Genomic DNA, 14,932 nt, shown 5'->3' on the forward strand with positions numbered 1-14,932 from the left:
TTGATGATGGTTGGAGGATGGGAATTGGTGTTCTCAAAGTATGGCTTAGTTTTAGTAAAAGAAGATATGTGCTCTTTAGACTTTCAGAAAGTCAAACACTTTATAGAGTTTTTGTTCCTAGTGGAAAGAGAGCTCCACAGGCCATGTGGGAGACATTGAGAGAAAATGAAGCAAAAGGATGAGTTGGGGGAAGGTTTCTCATACCGTTATTACTAATTCATTAGTTGAAAAGATATTTATCGAGTGACTTCTATGTGCCAGGCACTGTTTTAGGAACCATGGACACAGCAGGCAACAATACTAAAGACAAACCTTGGCATCAAGAACCTTAGATTCTTGGGGACTATTGACATAGAATTTTGGAGGAAATAGGCAGTTTACAGACCTCTCCTTTTCACTTGTCCTACATTGCTATAACTATATGAATGTCAGCCAAAAACAAAACAAAAAGAAAAAAAAAGAAAAAAAATATTCGTAGGGGAAAAAGCTCTCTAGGATAGCAGAAATATGGAAACTGGGTATTTGTGAAAGTGAAGATAACCAGCCACCAAGCTAAAAGGTAAAATTTAAGAGAGTGAATTAGATGAAAAAGGGAAAATTTTAAAAGGCTGAGATGTCAAATGAATATTGTTAGGGTGGAGAGCTTAGTAGGTGTTTATGGTGTGGGTGGAGAAAGATTTCTCTTGCAGAAATTAATATATAAAAGTAAAAACGTTTATTTTATCCTTTAGAAGGGTAGAAAGAGAGAGAAGGGGGAGAGAACAGGGAGACAGTGTGTCATCTCAAAGAAAGAGAAGGGGATGCCAGCAGCAAGGACAAGTGGCTCGCTGATTTTAAGGGGGACAAAGAGAAAAAAAATAGTGATGGCTGTCAGTTGATAACAAAAGCGGCAACAGGTAGATAATAAAAACTGCAAGGATGTCACAGTCCAAGAGTTGGCTTCCTGCCTTTCCTTGGAGAAGGGATCATCACAGGAGATATGACTCTGCTCTTATGGTTGAGGCTCTAGTTCATTCTCCTGCTGTTTATAATTTTGAAAGGGAGAGAGAGATTTATATCTCTTTTCTATCCGTGCAGCTCTTTTCAGAAGTTGTGCAAAACAGAACTCCTGCAGGGTACCTGTTAGTGAAGAACTCACAAGATCATCTTCAACTGTCACTGGGGAAATTGTGGGATTAGGTATTTTCCTGTTATTGTTGCAAGGCCATCCCTTTCAAATATACCTTGTGAGATTTACTCAGACTAAATGTTGCAAATATGCAGAGATACATAGACACACACATGTTTACATTTAGAAAAATTATAAATGTTTTTGGATATGTGTATGGGTAATACTTTAAAATGGTAATTTTTCCCAGCCCATAATGGATATTTTATGCGATCTAGACACAGTTTTATAGACAAGTCCTCCACTTAGTCTACCTGAACCAAATAAAGAGAGCTTTTAAATCTGTGAATTAACATCATCAACCCTTGTGAAATAGAACATCATGTCTTTCCTGAAGATGTTCTCATTATCCCATCTATAATAAATTAAGCTTCATGTTGCCATGCACTGTTAAGGATTCTCCAGTCCCACTAACATTTTTGTGTACCATTCTTCTTTGGTAATTAAAATAATACCTTAAGCATTTTGACATTAACTAGAAATTGATTAGATAATAAGCAACATTTTAAAAAATTAGTATCTCCCTGCTATTGCATAGAGAGTGGACCTGTGAAAAGTAATGCAATAGATGTTTTGTTTCAAATCCTTGGCACTTGATTCTGTAATTTTTCAGAATTATTTCGGTAAAAAAATAAAAGCAGAAAATATACATTTTAAAATATATCATTGAACTTAAAATAGTCCTAAAAGTCTTATATATAAAGGCCAAGGAAAAAAATAATTTTGTTAATGCCATATTTACTAATCCAATGGTAAATTGAAAATCATGAGATTATCATTCCCTTTAAATTAAAAGTAGATTAAATTTCTTGACTCAAATAAAAGCTCCAAAATTTAATGTTATATGTGTGAACTAAAATAAAATCTTAACCCCCCCCTCGCCTACTTAATGAGGGGACCCCAGAAAAACCTTAAAGCTGAGTTATTGGCCATGAGGAAAAGAGCGATCAGACATGCCTAGTTGTGCCCTGTCCTTTTTGAGTTATCCTTTGTCACAATATGATACTAAATCATTAATAGGCCGAAGGCCATGCAAGACTAATATTAAGACCACACCACACCTTCGGGCCATCAATTTACTTAAAAGATCACTTGAGTTTTGGTAAATATCCAGTGGCTTGTCTCTGATTAACAGACATCCTTAACTTAAAATATCCTAAACCTTTAGGCAAGCTTCATTTCTTTAGCCACTTACAAATCAAAGTATCTTTAAACCCACCTATAATCTGTAAGCACCCACCCCTCTTGCTTCCAGATGTCTTGCTTTTCTCAGGGCCAAACTAATGTCAGCCTTCCATGTGTTGATTTATTATTTCACGTGTAATTCTTGTCTCCCTAAAATGTGTAAAATCAGTTCGTAACCCAACTGTGCAGGGACCACTTGCTCAAGGCTTCTTGGCCATGGCCACACACCTTCAGCTCAGCATAAACCTCTTTAAACTACTTTGCAGAATTTGGGTTCTTTTTTGTTTATCATGTATCTAGTTTTGCATAACTTTTATGAAATATTTCGGTATAAATGTTAGCCTTCTTTAATATAGTACCTGTTCTTAAAAACAATATTAAAAACATTTTATATCATGATTATCCCTGGTTATATAAACTTATTGGCAAAATATTTTGATCATTATGTACCGCACCAGAGGGCTTAATTCAATCCCCAACTGCAAATATTTGGCACTAATTATGAGTGAATATCCAACTTATCTAATCAACAACAACAAGATTTTTCATACGATAGAGAGGGCAGTGTGAATGTGATTATAGAAGTCTCAATATGTTTTTTACTTAAAAACTACATAATATACATCCTTTACAGCAGTAGTTGTGTAGTCACATTGAATTTAAAAAGAAATTTCTTCATGAAGACACAGTACAATCAGGCATTAAGAACTTTAAAGATATAAGATAATTGTTAAACAACTGACATAACATCACACACGTGGGATAGAACAATAATAGAAATACATTTCATGAAAAACTTAAAAGACATTTTAACTCCAAAGATTATAAGGAAAATTTAAGAGAATAAAAATACGTGGCAAGTGGAGGGGGAATTGCCCCCTCTTTAGTAGCAGTAGTTGTGTAGAAAACAATTCCCTTTGAACTTTGGGAAATAATAGTGTTGTTCATGCTTTTGCACTTTATTTTTTGTGGTACATAAAGTAATAGAATAGACTTAAATTAACAATATTTTCTTTGTTTATATAGTGTCTCTAAAAAATCTATTATTTTGCTTCATGCAATTTGGAAACTAATTGAATAGAACTTATTAGAATTTGCTCATTTTTTTTTTTGACTTGTGACTTGTAGGAAGTAGAAAAGTCATCTCTTGTAAAATTTACTGATATTGAAAAGCTTTCTAAATTGTAATGACTAGCCAGATTTTTTGAAATGCAATTAATTACTATTATGATTTACATCAGGTACATTTTATTATTATACTAGTATTAAAATAATCATAGCCCTCCTCACAATTTGGGTCCATAAACAGAGTTGGGGTTTTGCCATTCTGGTATTTCAAGTTTAAGTATATCCAGACCACATTTTATAAACATGTTTACTTTAATCTTCATTAAAACAATGTACACTGGGAGTGAAATTCAATATCATTGTGCCTGCCACTTGCAATTAACTCATCAATAATTTGTAACAGGTAGTTAATATCCAATAAACTCTGCACACTTTAGAAAATTTAGAAATAGCTTTTCTAACAAACAGAGCAATCTTTTGCCAAGAATGAATGAATTCACTATCAAGGTTTTTGTGGTTTTGTAGAAATTCAGAAATAATAAAGTTCAAATGAATTCAATGTTAGAATTAAGTCATTCCTGTTGATAACAAAATTTCAATGACACTGACATTTTACATTAAGTCTTTGAAATACAGTGACAAAAGAGAGATACATACTCAATGTACAGCATAAAACCGTCCCAAAACATTCCTTTCATAAGACATTTTCTCATTTATGTCATTAGCACATAATGAGGTAAGTAGTTGGCTCTATTTCATATGATTGGCAGGGTTTGGGAACACCTACTTTTTTTTTACCATTCATCCTATTAAGGTAACCATACAAAATTCAGACGTCTTAGGATTCTTGGAGCCATAAGTCAAGTGCTATGTATGTAGTCTATTATTCCATTCCCAGAGTTTCCTGTAAGTACTGGTTTTATTTTATTATTTTTCCTTCCAGGCAATGATCATTCTTAGAAACTGCTTCCACAAAATTTAAATTTTAATAAGTATAAATAAAATAGGGGATTTGAAAGTTTTGCTTAAAAACTCAAGTCATCCAGGTGGACGTAAAGTACACCAGTGCCTCAAAACCAGTCTACTTTCACACTGCACGTGTAACACAGTAGCAGTTGTTTTGCAGACCATTAAGTCTTTGAGCGAGATGACAGTGGTGAGATTCAACACTGATACTCAGCTTCTTCTTTCAGACCTCCAACCAGGTTGACGGGAGTGACGGCCGTGGGCCCTGCTGCAGATACCTGTGCAGTAAAAGACTTTATTTCACACAGGCTATTAAACTGATGTCAGGTGGGATCGTTTAAAGCAGTGGCTCTCAACAATTAGGATGCTTCAGAATCACCTGTAGGGCTTGTTAACACAGAGCTTCCTGACTACCACCCCCCGAAATTTCTGGCTAGTTAACTTTGGGATAGGGTGGAAATTTGCACGTCTGGTAAGCTCCCAGGTGATGCTGATGCTGATGGGTTCGGAAGTACACTTTGAGAATCACTGATTTAGAGCAAAGGGATTCTGACTTCTGATTGATCTGTCACAACTATTGCCTCTCTGAGACAGTCTCACTCATTCCTTCCCCCTTTCCCTCCCAGTCTCTCTCTCCCTCTCTCTCTTTTCCCTCCCTTCCCACCCCCCTCAAATGATAAGAACTAGGTATATTAGGATCTAAAGAATTTACTCTTACTCTGAGCTAATACTTGACTATTAAGGCATATGTCAGTGTTATTTGAAGTTATCCTCAAACTATTTAAAGTGCTTTCATCACGATCTGAAAATTACAACTCTCCTTTCATGCAGCATAAACAACAAGTTCTCAAATGTACACAAGGGGAGAAAGGAGAGAGTTAAAATACTTTGCTTCCATCAGTATAGTGCTGATATTTAACAATATAATCTCAATAAACCTTATATAACAGGGTAGTTTTTGCTTTGCGTAGTAAAAGGCACAAGGTAACAAAATTCCAAATACTAAGATTTGAAAAAAATTCTTGATAATTATTATTGATAATTGATAATTATTATCAAATTCTTGATAATTATTATTCTCTGAGATTAATGAGTTGGAAAATATATATTAATTATCTTCTATGAAGATCTTTCTTAAATACCATGCTCCGTATCTTTTTTCAATACAATCAGAACACGTGCTGCTATAATATGAGATGAAAAAGATCTTTTCATGAATACCTCTTTTACTTTTAAATTTTAAGGTGAATATTTGAAGCAGAAGAATTTTGCAGAGCAACAAATTTAAAATATTCAAGGCTTTGACTCCCTGATCTTACATTTGTGCAAAATATAGGACAGTCTTATTCATTTGTGAGTTTAAGAGTAAGCCTCTCTAACTCTTCTAACCACCTGGTACTTAGCCCTAGACCCAGGTGAAATTTGCTGACATTGACCATTGCTGAAATGAAATGGGAAAAAAGTAAAGTGCAATCATACAACCAAGGTTCTTCTAGTGAGGACCACTGTTCTCGGTGGCTTCACTGCTCCACCATGCCCGGGAATTGTCCCCCCAAGTTGTGCACTGCCTTGCCCTCTGTGAACATGTCCCCCTCACTAGACTACAGCTCCTTTGAAGGCATGTTTGCATCCACCCCTACCTCATTCCCTAGCACCTAGCACAGTGGTGCATTTCTAATTTAATCCAGCAAGGCTGACTACATCATATTTATTGGTCAGGAGAATAGTAATAGTGATTTTATCTTATTCTTAAATGTTTAAGTCTTTCCTTAGAGATGGAAATTATTATACATTAGTAGTTACTCAAAATCTTTTTAATTCAAAATCTTACTGGCCATAGGAGACAAGAAATGTTAGCAATGGTCAATTTACTAAACCTGAGAAAATTATGTAAATGAGTGATAAAATTAATGGGAAAATAAAAGTTTGATAGAATATATTTTATGTAGTTTTGAATGATGGTTTTTGAATTACCTAATATAATATGCTATTTTTTATGTAAATATTTTCTCAGATGTCACATTGTAACCATAGTCTCTTGTGATTTTTTTTTAAAAACTATAAAATCAACTAACATATGTCTGTTGTCAATCAAGTTAGTAATTGCTACTTCATTTAGTAGCCAAAAGAAAATCAATGGATAACTTTTGGTGATTTTTAGGAATTTGAATGTGAGAGATTAAAATAACAAAGGATTATAAGAAGAATTAGAAATGTTCAAACATTTAATCGACACAAATTATAATACAAGAAACTAAAAGTGAAATAGTCTCAAATAAGTTCAGTTGAAGGTTAAACTTCTAACACATTTAAATCAAAAGTTGAGAGATTATTTTAAACTGACTTTTTTTTTTTATTTCCAAAGAGCAATAGATTAAAAAAAAAGGGGATCCACAAGCAGTTTTAGCTTCAGATCATTAGGGTAATAAAATTTCTGTTTCCAGTGATTTTTAAAAAGAATAGTTTTACTCAGGCATCCTTGTCATATGAATAAATATTCTACCAGTTTTGAAGTGGTCCTGCTCCATTGGCTGCTGGGAGTGTGCTTATGCTGGTGAGCACGACCTGCTCTGAAAGTTTTGATATGTTATCAAAATTGCTGATCTGGGTGGTAAGGGACTTCCGGCTCTCTGTGCTGGTTCGTCCCCTGGTAAGTCGATCCTCTTGGCGATGGTGAACTCCAAGGCAACAGCAAGAAAATGCAGCTTTAAATTCCTCTCGAAATTTTCCTGGCAAACCAGGGAGAATGAAAGGAAAAGGAATTATACATACCCGTTTCAACAAATCACGAATAGGGTAACAACTGAGTTGCTCCCCTGAGCCAAACTAATGATGAGGTGTAATATTTTGCAAAGATGGGGAAAATAGTAAAAGGAAATTAAGTTTATTGGAAGCTTGGTAGACTCTTGAAACAATGATGTATTTCCATCAAATAACAGGAGCACTCTTCATGGGTGATGCTTGGAGTTTGTTTCATTCCTTTATAGTCATGTGTTTGTGAATGTAGGTATATTTTAACCATACAACTATAACAGAAGTGGTCGTCAATAGAAGGATGCCCAAAGATACTTATTTCAAAAACAATGAAATCGATATCATACATAACCAAAATTATATAGATATTACCTGAAAAACTACTACTTACACATTTAATTCCACAAGATGTCTAAAAAAATGTATTAAAATATCTAGAAAAGTTTCCATTTTATAATCTACACAAGGCAGAACAAAAAACTGAAAGGGGAAAAGAAAACTTGAGAATGTGTTCCTCATCTTTAAATTATTGATGGAAAAGTAGACAACTATGAAAATAAAACAATCAATCACCTTTATTAGAGTGAATGACAGAGTTGGGAATCATCATTTCTCCCTCTGAGCCTCAATCAATGAATAAACTAGTTATTAAGTAGTTAAATGAGATGGATATTCAAAGGCCTAGCACAATAGATGGTATATAACAAGTTCTCAGAGACTATCAGTTGTCTCCCAAGTCACTCTTAACCTCCATACCAAGATTTTCACTTGTTTCTGTGGCTTTTGCTTAAAATAATTCTTATCACAACCTGCTTGTAAGTTTTACCTGCTTAGTGCAAGACTTAGAGCTTTGGTTTTGTTGTTGTGTAATCATTATTTTAAGACAAAGTTATTTTTTAAAAAATCTAGTTGTCTTTTGAACCTATGCAACCAGAAGGCCAAAGATAAAGTTGGAAGATTTACATAATTTATTAAGTGTGCAATAAAATAAATCAGTATTCTTCCGTATAAAATTACCATATAGTTGAAGATAGAGAAAAGAAAGGAATAGTTAAGGAGTTGGGGAAGAAGACAATGTAAAGATGTAGCTAATTAAAACATAATTCTGAAAGTCAGGCAAAATGTAAATAAAATGATAGTTATTTAATTGATTTTTATAGTTATATGACTCCGTAAACAGAGATAGACATGTGTATGCGTGTCATTTAGGTTATGTGTGATTTAGGAGTAATAATATTTTGGGTGGTCAGTGAGAAATCTTGAGATAAATCCAAGAGATGACATTCCCAAGAGGAATGTCAACACAGCAAAATATCTAAAAGTGAATAGTTTCCACTTCAATCTCGATTAGGCTATACATTTTGGCAAAGGAATAATACGGCAAGGCAAAACAGATAAAAGTATTTTATATTTTTGTAAATCATAAGTTTGAAGTATGTCACATAAGATTCTGTGTTATTGATTTCTCATAATTTTTACTTTTCTCCTATTTCAACATTTCTTATAAGTTTTATGGGGAAAAAACCACTTAGATAATTTTTTTCTGATGAGTTAAGCATTTTCTCTCATAAGGGAAGAAACTCAAGACCAGTCAGGTCAGGGGAAAAGATCTTGAGTAGGAACTAAACACTTCTTATAGTTCAAGGGTGTTTGAAACCTTCTGGTCATTGATCCCTTGCCCTTGGGTAGGACAGGGGTTTATAGAAGAAACAGTTGAAACTCACCACTGAGAAAATTATAAATAATTGGGTTCGCAGCACTGTTGGCATATACAAGCCAGTGTGAAAATGTAAACCAGGCATACACAGTCTCTCTGTCTTCAGTGTGGGTAAACATCCCAAATACTCTGTAGCAAAAGAATAACAGAAAATCCAGTGTGATTCTGGAAAGTACCTTTTAAATAATTAAATTCAAAGGTGAACAAGGCTCTTGATAGAGGCTGTCTGACCCCTGTTGTCCTCTGCTGCAGGCATTGACCACTTACAGGTTTCTGACACCACAATTGGTCTAACACAACTTCAGTACCCGAACAGAACCTCCACAGCACAATTAATAAATCAAAAGCCAAATCAGGCAAGAGAAGGAAATCTCCCTTCTGCAAACAGGAAGTACAATATTTCTTGTGAATAGGAATGCAGAAGTTGAATACCTATTTCCCTTATTTCATTTTGTTTCTAAATACAATTCAGCAATGTTGTGTTGATATTCCATTATTCATATAATGTAAAAAGCATTCCTAAATTCAGCCTGTAAATATCTCTTCCTACTTTCATGTATACATTAATCAAAGTACTATATGTCTTCAACTCCAATCTTCCTGGCCTTTTTGAAATTTGACCCCTGGGACCTCTTTAATACTCAAAGAAGAACTAGTTTTAAATAGGCAGGATTCTGGTAATGTCTTAAAATTCATGAATTTTAATTTCTCATGTATTATTTTAAACTCTGAAAATTATTTTATTATTATATCCTTAAAGACCATTTTAAGATTTGCTCCATACTTAGAAATTCTATTCACTAACCTACAGCAGATAACTTGCAGCTATTCAGTAAGGTCAAAGATGATAATGTACTAATATTTCCTGTTGGGCTTCATCAATGATTGTATAACTTGTGCCATATCTGTATTTTTTTGAATAAGAAAGCATATGATAGACATGCATTTCTGGAATACAATGATGCTCTACAGAGTACTAGAGTTTTATAAAAATATAGTGAAATAGTATAGACAAATGGGATTCATAATATATTATGATCCTGTACCTCAAAATCTCTTTGAAATCTTAGAGAAGCCAGAACTGGTTCAAAGAAGTTGGTTTTGACTAATCAGGCAAAAAGTTAAGTTTCAAGGAAAAGAAACCGGGAATTTTCATTTTTCTGAGAGAAAGAAAAAAGATTAATACCCAAGGGCAAACAAAAAGATAAATATTTGATGAAACTATGTGAGGTAATGAGAAAAACAATTTCCAAATTTGTTTTTAAAAGTTTTAATTTTGTGGAAAAGAGCAGACTGTTCAAAAAATTGAAAATAATTTAAATGTAACATGGACTTTCTACCTTGCAAACTGTTTTCTTTGGAAAGGAAAATATTTAAGTCAGAAGAATAGGAGAAAATATTATTGACAAGTAGGTATTTGGAAATAATTTTTTAAAAGGAGCAAATGCTGAGAAACAGAAAATCCAGATGAGCAACCCAGAGAGTGGTAAATCCAATTTTCTCTGAAGTTTGATTGACTAAAAGAGTACAAAGAAACAGAGAGAGAAAGAGAAAGAGAAGAAAACCTATCCAGGAACATAACATGTTTATGAGGTTCTTAAGAGCAGGAAACACCATCTAGCAAAAGCAGAATAAATTTGAATACAGTTTTTGTGAGCAAGAAAAATAAGAAGGGAAGCATGAAAAGATATGGAATGCAAAATAATTTTTATTTATTTTTGAGCCATCATATGTCTCAAGGACCTAGGCCACCAAAGTTCTTATATCTTTAATGCTTTGTCTGCCATAAATAATGCTACTGAACAAAAGTTCATTTTCCATTTCTTCTCCATTGAAAAGCTATTGAGCAGTCAAAAACAAAAGCTGAAGAGAAAGAGAAAGCTTTGCAGCTGGGTATACCACCTTTAGTCTGACTGCAGCCAAAGCTGCCGCTCTCTAGACTTGCCAAATATGAGTAATACGATATTGACTCTGCATTAAGGAAAAAGTAAGAGGAGCAATCCTAGTTTAAGTTTGAAGCCTATTATAAACAGAATTAGTATTGCCTTGGGACCAGTCTATGTGCAATAGTTCTAATAAAGTTCGCTGGCCATGAAGTTAAGTGTATACCATTGCCTCTGCATCTGCTGTTCATGTCATTGGTCAATTGCTAGAACTTAATAGTTGTGTCTGCAGCGTAACAAATAACATGCTTTCTCTCAGTGAAAAATTTTGTGCTGATTTTTATTGATAGTTGCCCTGAGCTGGATTCAGTGACTTCAGGAAATGGATTTTCTTTACATTTAAACATTCAACACAGTATCTGCTTGATTACTATTTTTTTTATCATTTTTTAGTGCTCACAAATGTACTTTTAAGTATAATTAGAATGCAAAGAAAACATTCTTATCTCTTTTTATCCTTTTGCTAGAATTCTGTCAAGATTGCCTATGTCTTTGAAAACAAAGTTTTGGAAAACCCATTTGTTCTCATCCTCCAAAAAACTGCAAGCCGTAAATTAGTTGTTTTGTGTTAGAACTTTTTCTGCATCTAAGGGCTTTAGCAATTAGCTTGAAGAGGTTGCAGAAACATCTGCTTTATGTCTGTCATTCAACAGAGAATCTGCACGGACACAAGCATATGTCTGGGCTCTCTGAAAGGCTGCCCACCTTACCTGCTGATTACAACACAACTGAGTCTTCTGGCCTGACAAGGTATCTATCTAGGCAGAAAGTTTAGATTTTTTTTTTCCTCCGGGCTAAAAATAAAAAAAAAGTTTTTAATTAAGAACCAAGACATGAGAAGCCACTTCATTTTCAAATAATAGATATACTTTACCTCTTTAGCACATTGAGGATGCTAATTGGTAGATAGCAAATTGCAAACACCAAAAGCACAACCATCAACATCCGGGCTGTTTTCCTTCTGGCTCGGATCTGCTTTATTTCAGCGGCCACAGCGCTTATCCTAGACTTGGTCTGTTGACCTGGCCCTCGAGGCTGCGAAACGGGCTGCAGGGGCTTCCATTTTCTCTGAACTACGGATGATGTTCCAGGGATCTGAAAAGAGAAGAGAATCCTTATTGCTATCTGACTTAGCAAATTTCTACTTTGGAGATTTAATTAGAAGACAGTCAGGAAAGTGTCCCAGATGCTCGAGGTCTGGGAGATTTGAGCGCCTGTTTCTCCAGAACCTTTATTGAGCTGAGTATGTTCTTGGCATTCACTCAGTGGAATGCAAAATAAGAGTTTGGGTGGAAAAAAAAGTTGAAACATCACAATTTTGTCAAGTCTAAAGAGAGCTCTACATGGAAAAGATATTTCCTTGTAAAAAGGGGGAAAAAAACCTGTGGAAGGAAAATGGTAAAGGGATGGCAACTATATCATCTTAGTAGGAATTCTTTACCTAAGTTTAAAAACAAGGAAAATCTGCAGATAAAGTAACATGAATGGATTTTTCATGCATCAATACTGCCATCTGCTGCCGGGCAGAGAATAGGACGTAACTACCTTTCTATTAGGTTTTCTGCTTCTAAAGTTTGGACAAAGCAAACCTTTGAATGAAAGAAATAAGAAAACAAGTCAAATGTTCTCTGTTGTTCATTGTCTATAGTTATGAAATTGTTTGAAACCAATTTTGTGGTGCGGCTCTTTAAAATGCACAGAAAAACAGTGAGAATTCCTTGTGGTCTCCATTAACATTTCAAATAGCTGGAATTTGTAACAACAGTTACACAACTTGTACTTTTCCATTTCTTTTCAAATGTATTTTATAATAGCAGGGAGTCTCTCCAAGTATAATATTTTCTTAATTAGAAGCTCATGAAGATTGATAAGGTTTAGTGAGCAAAACAATAAAATTCAGCATGCGCGATTTTTTTTTTTTATGAGGAAAATATGCCAACAAGCACAATATAAGGCCATCTTAGTTCTATTAAGATTGCCCAGCTGTTGCTTTTATCTCTGTGCTGCAAGCCAGGAGAGACCAATGTGTCCCTATGCTCTCTGAGTGGATGTTGGATGGATTCTGTTGCTTTTTACATCAAAAGATAAAAGTCTGTTAACTTGAGAACTGAATTTTATTTTGATGTCCACACAAATGAATTAACATGATGCTCCCTTTGACCATCTTCTCTCTTGAAAAAGAGGCAAATGATGTTAATGCAAAACCTCCCTTAAGAAGAAAACGTCTGATAAATTATTTCTCTCCTAACTCTTTATGTCCTGTAGAGTAGACTACCCTTTTCACATAGCGGTAGTTCAACTCAGTCTTTTAATCTATCCGTTGAGGGAATAGGAGCTGGAAATCTTCTCTCCTGTTTGACTCTCTTTTTAAATAGCAATTAAAAAAAATAACTGATAAGAGCCAGCAATGGATGCTGGAAAGTTCCAAAAGATGTCTAGCATGAAAACCCTGTGAGTGTCTGCTAGGTGATTTTGAGCTGTTTTCTAAATGATCTCTCAAACATCATTTAAACTTTAGTGATTCCACCATTGAGTGTTCCCCTCAAGGAGAGAACCAATATTCTGCATCTGATGATTTCAGCAATCATCAGAAACAGTTCCCATAAAGAGAAACTGCCATGGGGAACAGAGTTATGGTCCTTGCAATCAGGGAAAAAATATATAGCGCAATGCCCTTTTTAGATGATGACCTAAATAAGGACAAAAGATGCTTAATTCTGTACTTACTTTAAGGAGACATGAATTTCTCCACTGATGATAAGCTGTCCAGAGAAACGGAGTGTCTAGAGGAGCTCAACATAAACTTAATAGGAATATGCATTAATATAATCTTGAGTAATCCCTAATACATCCCTAAAAGCAGATTGTACATCCCATTTTGCAGATTTTGATCAAGCAGACACTGAGAAGAACTAAATAAAATATCCAAGTCCATATCTTTATAATAAATCTCAAGACAGAATTTGCACTCAAGTTTATCTGACTACAAAGTTCATCTTTATACATTAAGGTGCAATGTTTCCATTTATAAACTTAAACACAATAATAGTAAATCCTTGAATACTTGCCTAGTTACATAAAAGCATTAATAATCATACAAGAGGACTTTGAAAGATCCAGCCTGGGAGGCTGTCATTGTGGGAAGGTCTTTCTTCTGCCATATCAGTGAGGGTCAATGATCTCTGACTGTGGAAAGTGCACACACACACACACACACACCCCTATACACATACTAGTTTTATTCCACTATTATAAATAAGCTTTAAACATCCTTGTCTATACAAAAGTACATCCTGAAAGAGGTATTACCACAGTTATGAACTGGAGATATCATGTACATGATGGACCTTAAAACCCACCCTATCTTAAGTATTTTTTGACCAGGATGAGGTTATAAGGAAAGAGCAAACATGCTACAGACATTAAAAAGGGAAGAAGAGAATATTATAAACAATCAACAAATTTACCAAGTTACATGAAATGCACAAATACATTAGAAATCAAAGATTACCAAAACTGACACTGTACTTACAAATTTTGGTATAAAATATCTCCAGGCCTATCTATAATATATAAGTTTATTAATAAATTCTATCAAACATAAAAGAATAAATAATACCAATCATGTTCAGACTCTTCATGAAATTTATAGAAAAGATAATATTTTCTAACCAATTTTGTGAGGTCACAGTTACCTTGATAATCAAAGATATGACAACAAAAGAAAGCCAACAACTCTCCCCTTTTTTTATGAACAAAGATAAAAAGCTCCTTAAAAATATGTTATTAAAGTCAGTGATATACAAATAAGATAATACAGTTTGCTCAATTAGATTTATTCTAGCAATGCAGTGTTGGCTTAACATTCAAAAAACAATTGATATAATTTATGATATTAACAATATAAAAGAAAAATGATCATTTCAACAGGTAAAGAAAAAAACAGTGTAAAAATTCAACACCCATTTATGACAAAAATTCTTAGCTATGTAGTAGTAATAGAAGGAAAAACTTTCTCAACCTGATAAAGGGCATCTATAAGAAGCATTCAGAGACCATCCTACTAAATGATAAAAGATTAGGAACAAAGTAATGAATTCTCTCACTGCTTCTACTCAACATTGTACTGGA

General features: G+C 34.1%; 1 protein-coding gene across 1 annotated transcript in view; it reads right to left on the reverse strand.

The window, feature by feature from the left end:
- Nucleotides 1-6,628: 6,628 nt before the first annotated feature.
- Nucleotides 6,629-14,932, reverse strand: part of HCRTR2 (hypocretin receptor 2) — a 94,191-nt gene continuing 85,887 nt past the window's right edge. Inside the window, exons 5-7 of the mRNA XM_076002744.1 lie at nt 11,676-11,896; nt 8,866-8,987; nt 6,629-7,116 (exon numbers count right to left, since the gene is read on the reverse strand). Coding sequence (XP_075858859.1) covers nt 6,887-7,116; nt 8,866-8,987; nt 11,676-11,896 — 573 coding nt within the window. The 3' untranslated portion in view covers nt 6,629-6,886. The remainder of the gene's footprint in view (nt 7,117-8,865; nt 8,988-11,675; nt 11,897-14,932) is intronic.

Source organism: Microcebus murinus, chromosome 5 (assembly GCF_040939455.1).
Source record: "Microcebus murinus isolate Inina chromosome 5, M.murinus_Inina_mat1.0, whole genome shotgun sequence".
Taxonomy (NCBI): domain Eukaryota; kingdom Metazoa; phylum Chordata; class Mammalia; order Primates; family Cheirogaleidae; genus Microcebus; species Microcebus murinus.